The sequence below is a fragment of the Contarinia nasturtii genome, unplaced genomic scaffold (assembly GCF_009176525.2).
Source record: "Contarinia nasturtii isolate CC-2019 unplaced genomic scaffold, AAFC_CNas_1.1 Cnas_scaffold_993, whole genome shotgun sequence".
NCBI lineage: Eukaryota > Metazoa > Arthropoda > Insecta > Diptera > Cecidomyiidae > Contarinia > Contarinia nasturtii.
Window position 1 is genome coordinate 1,905,327 of NW_022198340.1, and position 13,632 is coordinate 1,918,958.

Sequence of the window (13,632 nt, forward strand, 5' to 3'; positions counted from 1 at the left end):
CATGCGACGGACGACGCATTCTCAGCAAGATATTTTAATATGCTCTGGATGGCAGCAGCGCTGAGCAATACTCTGTTTTTTTTTTAGCCAGTTTTTGGTTTCGGCCATTCTTTTAATGAATGAGACTTGATTTTGACCGAAGACAAGTGGTTTTATTTTCATTCGTTGATCCTTCAGAAGTGATCAATGTAAAATACATATACATCGATTTGATTTTTAAAAAAAAGAGAAAGAAATGGGTCAGTTGGCCACCAGAATGTAATGTAACAAAGCTAAGCTAAAATGCCTATTCAAACATAAATGCCATTTGGTTTTGGGCTCGAGTTTAACAAAAACAATTCTATTTGTACGAATAATAAAATGATTGTGTTTCTGCACATAAATATATTTATATTAACACAAATTTTAACCCAATATATTCCTTTCTATATATTTCAATTTGAACGGAAGACTAATCGTGTGACGGTGAACGGTTTTTATTGAATTTATTCAACGAAATGGTGTCAATGCCAAGTGAATTTATTTGCTCAAATGCCGTATTCCAAAGAAATCTTCAAACGGGAAGAGTTTTCAGACAAATATTACACATATCAAATGAGGTGAAGAAGAAAATTTGTGTTTTTTCTCTCTCACACACTCATTTTTTTATCGAACAAATTGATGGTTTGAGACTCCCGATCGGGAATTGATGATGTTCGAAATATTCAACTGCACTCTATCAAATTTAAATCAAAATAATCGGTATTATTGTCATATAACATATTGTGGTTGTCTGGATTTGGACACGTCAATGTCAATTTTCAATCATCTCCGTTGTTTTTGGATAAATCCAAATAAATTTCAATTGAACGGATCTAATATAAAATGGTGTTGGAGGATTTACTGAAGAAAATGATGATTTTTTCCTTTGAATTGACTGTTTTTTTTGTACGTCTTCGAAAACAATACAATGCTCAATTGAAACTGAAAGGAATACGTCTACGGCATTTCACATATTGTTATATCTATATTGTTTTTTTTTTCATATATAATTTTCATCATTTAATAATATTAAAGTCATCTGTCAATTCGAACGATGGTTCTCCGGTTGTTGGTTTTTTTTTATTTCGCTAGGTTTTTGATTGTTTACAAAAATGTTTTACTGCTAAGATTTCTACAAGTCAACATTCACAAAGCGTTCAATTAATCTACATGGTTTTTTGTTTTTTTATTTTTTTGTCTGTGATAAAAATGTAAATTAAATTGGACTTGAGCCAATTTATGCAATTTATAACAACATAAAAGAGATAAGCGTCTCTTTTGCAGTTGGACTAAAACTTTCTTCTCTCTCTTTTGTTTATTTATTTTTGTTGTAATCATAACATTGGTTTTTGAGTTATAGTAACATCCTTTTCAAAACATATAAGCTCAGCTTTGAGCTACTATTTGCAGCAAAAAATCAATCGTGTACTTTCGAAATTCAAGTGACAAATGGCAACCATGGCAATTGGCCAGATTCAATTGATTTTGAATGCGTAACACTGTGGATTTATGGTTAAAATGCATCACTTCAAAGTTGAAAGCGTAAAATGTATTGTTGGAAAGGCGATTTCAATTGATTTCCTTTTGAACAGTATCGGATCATTCAAAAATGGTTTTGGATTTGTTGTGCATACTGTTCTATATTAGCAAAATTGTTGTGTCTGTTATGTGGACATTTCAAATGGTTTTGATCTCCAAGATTAATATGAATACGTTAAAAATATATTTATTCACAAAATATGTAATTTTTTTTTCTTTACAGCAGCGCGACATTTCAATCATTTGCGCAATTGGGTATATAATTTACATTATTTTCTGGTTTTTCCCCATATTTTTTTTTTCATTTGTTCGTGTATTCTTTTTTTTTGTATTAAATACGTTGAAACCACAGATATATTTTAACGAGTTTTTCAATGCATACATTCCGCATTTGAACTTCAAAAACGAATGAACCAAAGATCAAAAATACACTAATGAAAACTGAACAATTATTATATTCACATTTGTTTTTCTTGCTACTATTTTAGTATAAACATGACAAATATTTTCTCTTCTTTTTTTGGCTGAAATTTCTACGTCTAGCATTAAATATGTAACAGCATTGCCGTTGGTTTTTTTTTTACTTTAAATGTCACTAATTCTGGACACTATGTACAAATACACATTTAGTCTGGGGGGAATAGATTTTTTTTTTTTTTTTTTACATCAAAAAAGGGGTGGGGGGGGGAGAAGGAGATGGAAAAAATCAAATAAAAACTTAAAAAAAGTAGAGCTATTGATGCAATGGGGTTGATTATTTTATTGAACAGGAATATGTTGCATTTGAAATGATGTGCGTGAGTGGGTTGCTCTAAGCAGAGTGTGTGTTTTCTATAATTCCTTTTCGATTTCATAAACTACAACATACTATTTCCACCGGTATGGCAGAATGTTCGGGGTCCATTTGAACTGTTTGACAACAACTTTTTGTAATTATTTTTGTTTGTTTGTTTCAGATCAAAGTTTGTTAAAGCTAATTAGAAAACGGAAACGGAACTTCAGTTCATATCTAAAAAGAAATCATCAACTATATGTTCAACTGTGTTTGCTATAGCCACAATCTCAAAGGAGCGAGAGTGCAAAGTGTAGCGTACGATCTAGGCAGAGAAGTAATTTTGTACTTTGATTAGTTGAATGTTTGTTACACATTTTGATACGTCTGTTCAATACAAAGTCACTATAGATACATTGACACATCAGTTGTGTCCCATCATCCTATTGCTTAATTCAATGGACATTATGTAAAAATTGTGTTTGTATGTATGTGACTGATGCACACTCTATGATTTTTTTGCTTCTATATTGATTCCATGCTGCTTCACAAACGAAAAAAAAATCCAATACGTTCAATAAATGTAATCAGAAGGACTAAAAACATGCTGCTAGTTTGTTTGAAGAAAAAATAACCACTCCGGCGAATGAATTAAACTTCATCCATCGCTATGCAAATAAAAAAAAAACATCTAAATAATAAAATATATTGTTGGGCTACAAACAAATATATTGAATATGAAAGAGCAAAAAAAAATGATTTGATATGCTCTTTGTTCACAAACGAACCTCTCGCCTACTTTTGTATAATCAAAAAACTCTTAATATGCAGTTATAATCATAATAATAATATTTTATAAACGTTTTTTTATCTTCTTTCTCTTGTATAATATATAACATGTGTTTTTACTTTAGAAATGTTCGAATAATATATAATAATAGCTTTTCGTCACTAGATTGATTTTGAAAAAAAAGCAAACTGTGGCTTCTGTTTTTTTTTTTTGATTTTATTATTGAATACGTGTGGTTGTGGTTTTTCTCGAAAAGATCGTCAAATATTTCATTCAATAGTTTTTATTCACTTATATAACTTAAATACGTACAATAGCTCTGAAAAGTGAGACTAAAAATAGGTTTTGTCAGCTATGCATTTACGATAAAGTGTTGTTTTTTTTTTTTGGTTTTATGGAATAATTCATATCAATATAATTTTGTCATTTTTTGCAATAGTTTTGCATTTTGGTATTTATGGATTTATACTATCAGTTGATAATTCCGAATTACGTTCTATCACTGTGCTCGGACAACTCTCTCTCTCACTCTCACTCTGCGAATTTGACAATGGCAAAATAATTGTATGACTTTGTTTGTTTGCGTTGTTCAAGTATCATATTTTCAACTCCAACTCGATCTGCTGCACACGATGCACAGAAATAAATCATTTTTTATTTGTTTTTTAAATCAAGAATTCCAACAATATTTAGTGAATGTTTTTTGTTCTGGTTGAACATCATCGCATAACTTCATTACATTTCGTAAAGCATATGTAATTTCATTCTTTTTACCTGAGGAGAAAATAATGTTGATATCATTTAATGTTTTGAGAAACAATTTATTGTTGATGATAATGATGATGATGATGATGATGAATAAAAGCAAAATGATTTTGTGTTTGTGTTTTCGCAAGCTGTGTGACATTGTTTTTGTTTATGTTTAGTTTTGAGACAAATTAAATAAATGCCGAAATGTAATAAAAGTGAACGGTGGCCTCTTTATGGCTTCTTTGCGCAACATTTTTTTTTCAACCTAATATTTCTTCCTCTTTCAATGGAGGATTTTCACTGAAAAAAACTAAATTAAATTTCTGCAAATCTTCAACAGTTTTTATCGGGCTTCATTCGTATATCTAGACTCACTTTCATTCTGACTATGTGATGTGATATGGTAAAAAAGCAAAACCTTTCTATATATGATGTTATGATTCTCATTTTAAATGTAATGTAATGTAACGATGTTTGCACGTCAATTTCAAATACAAAATGCTCATATTCACTTAGAAAAAAAATCAAAAACAGCATTAAATGGTGCATTTTATTGGTTTTGATGTACCCAAGTAGTTTTGATTTATTTGGAAGATATGTTAAAATATGTACCATTGCGTCATCATTTCTGCGGTTAGGGAAATTGTAAATGGATGTGTTTTTTTCCATGGAAACGAGAACCTTTTTTTTTGCTCTTCACTTTTCTTGGCTAGAGATTTTCGCCTCAAAAAGTGACTTCCAAAAAAAACGATTTTATCCTCATTTCGTATAAATTGTTGACATCGTCAGGGCCCCCCATGGATTTTTCCAGGAACCCCCTACAGAATTTTGCCATCACCCCCCCTAAATTTTTTTACGTCATCATCTATGGATTTTTTCACTTTGTGTGAATGCTTGTTATATTTTGAAATAAATTGCCCCGCATCACTGCACACTAACAATCTGTTTCTTTTGCAAAACTGAAGGCTGTCTCTTTGATCAACACGTCAAAAGCAGATATGTTTGGATTTTGTTCGGTGTATTTTTGATTATTGGTGTGTAATTCAAAATTCCATAAATTTGAACACGAAATATTCATGATTGTTGATTTTATAGACGTTTCCAAAACGAGGAGATGGGCATTTAAATGAAAGTCGGTGATTTCATTGGAAAATCATCCATCTTGATGTGAAGCGGTCTATGGAAGCATTTACACACATGCAATTTGCATCATCAAATAAAATTAACACATAATAATAGGAACAAAAAGACAAAGAACACTTAGAATGAATTTAAAAGCATTGAATTGTAAAAAAGAATCACGATATAGAACTAAAACTGCCGAAAAAAATAAAAAACTTAAAAATTAAAAATGCAACAACTGAAAAGAAAAATGTAAATTAGTGACAAGATCTTTTATTGTTGATAAGAGAAAAACAAGGAGAAAATCATAATTACAGCCAATGGGATAAAGATAAGCCTATTCCAATTAAAAAAAAAAAAAAAAAAACATAAGAATGGGCGTCATCAACAACGAAACAATAAATGTGTTTTGTATTTTGAGGAATTGGACGAAGAGCAAATTGGAAAAAGATAGCCAGGATTTGTCGCGCTACATATATCTCTTTTCTGTTAATATATATATTTACAAATATAACAAATGCTTAAATGCTTAGCTGCTATGGCTTTATTCTAACATCATTTTTACATGTTCATTATATATTGCATATTATTATTCGCTTTAATTTAGTCCTATTTAATTAAAATGTCTAATGTTCGCTTTGACTTTCAATAGCTACTTGTGGAACATACAATAGAGAACCTCTTTTCGGTCGAACTATCAATGAAAAAAAACTGTTTATGACTATCTACTCGATTTCTTTTATATATTTTGTCTGTTTATAGGATTAATTTTTTCTTGACTTTATTAAATTTACTCCATGCTTTTGCACTTTTGTCTTCGTACGTAAATAGAATCTAAATATATTTAACAAACAATTAATCTCACATAAAATGGAGTTTCATCCGGAACGATACACGGGCGAATTTAAAATCTCACATTTATCTTGCTTTTTACCTACTTCAAAAATACAATTCAACACAGTTAGTTTTTTTCCTCTCATATATGTATATATATATAATATCTCTTCAAATATACAAAGTAAAGGCTACATTTTGTTTTATTATTCAATAACGAGTCTTATGAGCTAATATTTTTGTATTTTTTTTGTCATATATAGACTCTTTAATACAATAGAAAAATGTTTAACTAATCGAGCCTATTGCAAAAATGATGTATTACTTGGACGCGATGCAACTCATTCAATTTCCTATACACTATATATACTAAATATATTAAATGTTTAGTTTCGATTTCATTTATTCACTCGGTTGTTTGGTGTGTGTGTTCGCAAAAAAATCACAACTGCAATCTCATTTCTCATTCGAATGTTGGTTAAGTAAATTGTGAATTGACACATTTTATTTTTTTCGATAGACATACGAGTATTTAAATAGAAATGCATTCAGAAATCAAGAGAGATTTTCATTCTTTGAAAATTACAATAAAGCAACAGATCATAAGACAGATTAAATTATTTTGAAAAATTTCGAAAAACACATTTCAAAATGGTACACATAGAAATTGTTACAACATGAAGAATGAAGACGTAAAGCTTGTTACCGGATATTCGTTTTGCTTCAATTTAAACAAAAACTAAAATAAAATACAGTGTACGGAAACTTTTTAAAAACAAATAAAAAAGAAAAAAAAATTCAATATAGTGAATTTAATATAAAAATGATCGTGAATATTTAATGTTGCGTGTTCTTGCGAGACTCGATATTCCGTTTATAGACAATACGACTGATTGTTCATTTCTTTTCATTTCTCGTCCGTTTACAAACCGTTTTATATGCTTGGATTTCAAGAAGAACATAAAATAAAATGATAACATTATCGACGAAAAATGTGTGAATTGGTATGTTTTGTATAGCCCCATATAAATGATCAAAGGTTGATATATTTTATATCTTGTGTGTCTGTGATTGTGTATATGTGTGTGTTTTAAGTGGCTGTGGTTTTGGTATTGGTGGTGTGGTGGTGGTGTATTTACTACAGTTGATACCATTTTTTGTCCTTGTATTTTTGCATAAGACTGTGAGCTGTTCCGCTGAATTCTTGTGCTTGATTCGACATTCGTTCGGCACGATCCTCTAATTGACTCAGCTTTTCGCCACGCTCCATGGCCAATTGATGTGCACGGCTTATTTCAGATGCGGCCGTACTTGCACGTGTGCCCAATTCTTGAAGATTTGCACCCGGTATATGCTTGGCAACCGATCGATTCGGCTTACCACTGCCACTTTCACCGACTTTATTATAAATTTTTATTAAAATTCAATTTAAGTAGATCAAGAATGATTATATTTGGATATTTTTAAATATAGACTTACAAAGTTCTTCACGATCCAAATTTCGTGCACCGCCTCCAAAAAGACCTTTGAAAAAACTTTCCTTAGGTGGTTCGGGCATATCGGTTGGTGAAAATAGTTCACCAATCATTTCATTCATAAATTGACTACAGAAATAAAAAAATAGATTTAGTGAATATTTAATGACTTAAGGTTAGACAAAAACGAATCGCGAACAGAATTGAATGGGTCTTACCAAAATTCATCGCAAACAGTGAACTTTTGAATTTCGGTTGGTGTTGCCAAATACAAGCCATGCCCCCGATTACTAAAGCAAAATGTCTTGGAAATTCTGAATGCCACATTCAAAATACAATTCAAATGGAACAAAACGAAAAAAAAGAGTACAACAATGTTAATTGAGGAGCTAGGACAATGTAGAAAATTTTGACTACGATCTAATATTTCATTGCTATAATTAAAAATAAATGAACAGCGTTTTGTTGAGCTGATAATTTCATTCACAGAGCTCTTACAAGGAGCACCTTCAAAGCTGTTCGCTCAATATTTTGTATTTATTTATTCCGCGCACAGCTTTACAATTCTCCTTGTAAGTCACCAACTCAGTAAACAAAAATTATCAGTATATCACGATTTTCACTCAACACAACATTTCTCATTCATTATTCAATTATGACGACCGTTGAAACGAACTCAAATTCGATAATTAATTAATAATAATATATAATATTTTGTTGTTTAAACTCTATATATATATTTGTTTGTATTAAAAAAGAGAAAAATTATCAACTAATAAGTAAATTTGAAATAAAATAAAACATGCGATCACACATTTCACATCTATCAAATTATTTTGAAAACGTTTGGTGTTGTGTTACAGTCAATTTACGAGTTTAGAGGAATATTTATATGTTTTGCATGCGAATGAATGTTTTTGATTAGTAATTTGTTTTTTGATAAGTGATAAAATGTGTGGAATCACTCTGAAAAATGGAAATAAATGGTGCTGGCAAAAGCGAAGAGAGACAGAGAGAGATAGATAGATAGAGATATAGTCCAAAGTCAGATTTACAAATACATGGAAGAAAAATATTTGGTGGAATGTTTAAGGTCAAAGAGAATAGTCGAAATCGAAAACATGTTCCTTTCCTCGGGGTTGTTTGATAGCTCATTCTTAAGTACATGTATCTGATGTGAATTTATGGTTATGATTTCGCCTAAGATTGCCGATTTTCAATCATTTACGTATATTTCATTGGGTCCATATGATCACATATATTCATATCTACTATTTATTATTTACATAGACATTTCTGTCTGGAATATGAATATTTAATATAGATTTTCTGTCTAGTTACATTCCCAAATGCTCAATTTAAACAAAGAAAGCGTCACAATGCTTCGCTGTACAGTCTGGCATGAGCATTTGGTTTAACTGAGATTATTTACGTTATTTTATATAACTGTAAATGAAAAAAAAAAAGAATCAAATAAAATCAATATTATACTTCGTATTAACTCTATGTTAATTTTTAATAATTCAATATCAATTAAAAATGAAAAAAAAGATCGATATTTTCCCTCTTTAAATTCGATGGTCGTTGGCTTCATTCGTTTTGACATCGTTTCAAAAATCTATATACGTAATTCATAAAATATTATGCTGTAACTTAACGCTTATGTTGGTTACTGGTTATTGGGATCTTGGTTTGTGTGGTATTCCGGCTTTGATATCTTGACGCCCTGATTTTTGATTCATTTGACACAATCGGAAACACTTTGTTGAAAACGTAAAAACCACAAGTCAATCAAGAAACATCAGGCACGAGACTTCCATTGAAATGAAAAAAAAAAAGTTTTCAACTTCTTGGCACCATCGTGTGATTCATAGATAAATTTTGTCGACTCGTACAAGTGCCATGTGGGAATCATGAAAAATGAACAATCATTGAATATAAATACATTACCTCCATCGTCCAACTAATTATCTTCTATTTATCGTTTTGAAAAGTTGCTGTCAACTACACGGAACATAAATACACGCTATGGTTCTTTTGAACTGTTTTAAAATTAAATTTTCATGGCATTGTGTCCCGTATATAATAGTTGGGCGAGAAGATAACAACCTCATCTCTTTGTGCTCATTGCTTTTTAAGTCTTCAGCGTATTTACCGTGTCTCTCATGGGAATCACAAAAAAAAATCGTCGTGGTAGACAAAATGCCAAAGCCAAAATGAACCAAAAACCATCCCCACCTTAATTTATTTACAAAAATCTCGTCTTTATCAAAATGTTGGCTTGAGAAGTTTTGCTTTTGTTTTGTGCCGCTTTTGTATAAGAATAATAATAATAATCAAAAAACAAAGAAAAAAAAACGAAAAAAAAAGAAACGAACGAAAAAAGTATACAGGAATATAAAGTAGGTATGGTTCAGTAGCCGAAGAAGACAATACAAACTTACTGGTTGGTATCCTCGTGCACAATTAGTTGTTGGCCCCATATTGAAAGCATTGGATCTACAATTCCTTGCTTACATTTTGTTTGAAAGCTGCACACACACACAATAATTGGATCAACAAACAACCGAAAATGAAAAAAAAAGACACGTACACAAGAGAAGAAGAAGAAGCACATGTTTGGATTTTAGTTAAGAAAAATATGGGCAAATAGACAGCTACAGCTTTTACTGGATTCGTTTATTTTAAATTGTTTGTTTAATGTTCGTCATTTAAACAACACTTCGTTTTTTTTTGGATTTTCTTTTACAAATATTCGGCTGGATTTGGGAAGTGGTATATTAAACAGTTTTCGGAGTGACAAGGGGATAAATTGGAGTGAATGCGCTCTCGTATAATTTTTTTTTCTTTGTTTTTAATCTTTTCAAAAAACAAATGCATATACAAAAATGTAACGGATAAATTGATAAAGGTGGATTTTGTTTAGGAGAGAACAAAAAAGAGTGTAAAATGAATTTGTTTCGATCCAAAATGTTAAACAACTGACTGCTGAGTGGGATTTGAATTTTGATATTTTTTTATTTTTTTATTATTTTCATTGTTAATTGAAGCTGCATTGGTGACCGCTCTAATACATTTATATACATATGTTTAGTAAATAAGTGTGTCTAAAGTACCTGATTCATTGTATTAGTATTATTTTTTTTTGTCTAAACTTGATTCTATATTATATAGCGTTTGTTTGTAAGTTTGTTTAATGCTGGGTTTTATGTACACATTGCAACAATGTCAGGGTGCTCAGGGCAACAAAATTCATCGGGAGCATATTGTATCTATTGTCATTGGTAAATGCTTAAATTTAAAAAAAGAGTAGTGTTACTTCGTTTGTTGTTTAAATGAAGCATATTTAACATTCAATAAATGCAATCAAATTGAAGATTTAACTGAAGATCAACCAAACATCTCATCATGACTTCGAAAATTCAATGTAATACGAAATTGGATAAATATTTGTGAATTTGTCTTATTGTTCGGGATTTGCGAAATTGTGTTGCAAGTTTTCAATTACATAAATTCGACTGTTTGTTCACGCTTAAACAATTTCCAAAATGAACGGAAGCCACATGGTATGAGGTTCGTTGCGATTTGCAATTGACGGTGAAAAATTCGTTAGCATATCAAAATCCTCGCGTCGATATATTCGAATGAGCTTTTTCATTATGTCAAACTAAATTTGAATCTATCCCGCATACAAGTTTGTTGTGTGCGGCACCAAACATAGTCAGCACCAAACCGAAATACGATTCTGTGCTTCAATCACGCGAAGAAGAATGTTTCGTTCATTTCATTAGGTTGCCAACGATTTGAAAGTGGTTACAATCGAAATGTATGCAATTCCATTGAAAATTGGAAAATGCTAAGGGAGATAGAAAGACAGAGAGCAGAGAGTGTACAGAGAAATCAGGAATTAGAGAGAGAGAGAGAAAAAAAAACGGGGATTTTGAGCAAGAGACTAGAACCAATTACACATTAGAGATTGAAAGGGATAAATAAATAGAGAGAAAGATAGACAGGCGTGCTCATTTGCGTGACATTGGCATTATTGCACTGGTGCGTTTCCATCTCTATGTGTTTGCTAATACAAATAGCTAAAAGTGGATACATATAAGGCAAGAATAACAACAACAAAAGAAATACACGCATACGAACGGTGTTCAGGTCTATTTTTGTGTTTCAAAATTGTATGTGCAAAGGCACTTTGTTGCTGTTACTGCTGGCGCCGCTGCTGCTCTACTTCACCAAAATGTGTATTAATTGCCTTGACAAACTTTTTAGATAACAATTACATTTCCATATTAATTAAGAATTAAAGAACAAAGGTGCTAAAACACTGGAACACATTTTTCGTTGCACTCGATTTGAGTCATATCGAAACGAAATGCCTCGCGCTGATTTACATGAACACAATGAACGATTTTGAGTGCACATTTTGAAAATGGTGAATGGTTTTGTTTTGTGTGTGTGCGCACTACATTTTGGTGAGTGATTCGAAAGCTCTATATTAAACAATTACTAAATTCGTGTAATCCTACTAACGTAATTCAACCGATAATGTTGCGATGAAAAATCTCACCGTATTTTGTGTGAGGAGAGTATATGTGTGCTCGATGAGTGCTGATTTACAAGTGTATTTCACTTTTAATTTCCTGTATATTTTAAGTCGCTTTGTTTATTATGTATTGAACGCAATAAATATGTGATGCATTTTGTTATTTAAACCATGGCACGTAAAAAGGGCCGTTATGCCGCTGGATCAAAGGTTTTATTTTTAAGGAGATTATGATGCAATGCTGACGGACTATCAAACGTCCATATATAATTGAAAACAATATCGAAATGGATTTTCAGCGCTCATGGACTCAATTACATACATCCGAATGGGTAAAGCGGCGGTTACAATGGCGCATATAAATAAATTTATTAGGAGATTATTAGATCATAATATCATGGTGCCTTTAAATTCGATCGTGTATTTTCCGCCCACACATATCTATGGACAATCGTACATTTGATTCGTAAATCTGTTTGTGAAATGTGATTTTGTTTGTTGAGCGATTATAAAACGTATTTCGTTGGTGTAAGGCTGCAAATCAAATAGGAAATGTTTAGAACTTTTATGTATAGAAGGATAAGGTATTGGCTTGATATGAAATGCACACACTTGGTTGCGCAATGCGCATGCATTTGCTTTTGTCGCGAATGGTGAATATGTTAACAAGTGTAAAATGATGCATATTTCGTGAATAGCTGAAGCAAAATGGGATGGTTTATTATAGACATTTGGATATTCACAAATTGGGAACAACATTTTAAAGAGATGTTCGGCATTACTTTCAATATTTCACTGCCAACACATAAAATAGACTATGTGATTATCCACATAATGCATACCCTAACGGCGTACATATGTTAAATATATCCAGGGATAATTAAATGGGATTTATTCATTGCGCTTCGGATCGGATTTCATACACAAAAAATTACATTGTTTACAGTTTTGTGAACACGCATTTATATCGTCGAGGTAATACACATTTCTCACACGAAAACATCAAGGTTTGCTTTTCTTTCAAGGAATACATAATAAACAAGCGGCATATTTGGAATTATGATCGGCTATAAATCCTCATTACATAAATAGTTGGAAATTTAAACACACACACATACACCCACATTTTAACGACTGCGAACATTTAACACGAAATTGCCTATAAAGCGAAAGATGCTTGCCGTTGCTCTTTATAAACTATATATATAGTCTTAGAAATAGAATTTGACAGATTATAGTGCAGACCATCTACTACAATTTGTTGCTATTTGTGCAAAGTGAATATATTTATCTAACAAATAAAAAAAAATTACAAATTTGGAAGTGTTTTATCATTCATCAATAGAATAAGTGTAAAAAGGATCACATATTTGTTTATTTTCAATAGATCAGTTACGGTTGTTTTTGTATTTTGGATTCGTGGATTTTTTTTTAAATCTCAGATATGTTTAGAATGATTGATGTCTAAGCATTCTGAAAAGCATCTGATTGCAAAAAGTCATAATTTAAATTCGTTTTTTATTGTGAAAAAAATTCTTTCTAAAAGAAAATAAATACAATTCATCCAAAATATAAACAATCCAATCAAATAAGAAGACAAAATTCGAATTATCATAAAAAAACGTTAAATGATTTGAAACAAACAACTGAAAGATAAATCGGATCAAATTGAGAATTTGAATTCAATGCGAGCGAATAGAGAGAGTAAAATAGAACTCAATTGGATAAAAAATGTGAATTCATCATAAATCGCGCATATATTTAAAATAAAATCGAAAAG

General features: G+C 31.0%; 1 protein-coding gene across 13 annotated transcripts in view; it reads right to left on the reverse strand.

The window, feature by feature from the left end:
* Nucleotides 1-1,009: 1,009 nt before the first annotated feature.
* LOC116343235 (syntaxin-binding protein 5) overlaps nucleotides 1,010-13,632 on the reverse strand; it is a 107,286-nt gene continuing 94,663 nt past the window's right edge. For 11 of the 13 annotated variants that reach the window (XM_031771182.1, XM_031771181.1, XM_031771183.1 and 8 more), the window contains 4 exons: nucleotides 9,748-9,834; nucleotides 7,522-7,617; nucleotides 7,308-7,432; nucleotides 5,455-7,226 (listed from right to left, as the gene is read on the reverse strand). In XM_031771182.1, coding sequence (XP_031627042.1) covers nucleotides 6,967-7,226; nucleotides 7,308-7,432; nucleotides 7,522-7,617; nucleotides 9,748-9,834 — 568 coding nt within the window. In that variant the 3' untranslated portion in view covers nucleotides 5,455-6,966. Of the gene's footprint in view, nucleotides 3,897-5,454; nucleotides 7,227-7,307; nucleotides 7,433-7,521; nucleotides 7,618-9,747; nucleotides 9,835-13,632 lie in introns of those variants that run through there. The other 2 variants (XM_031771186.1, XM_031771187.1) reach the window with 2 other exon arrangements.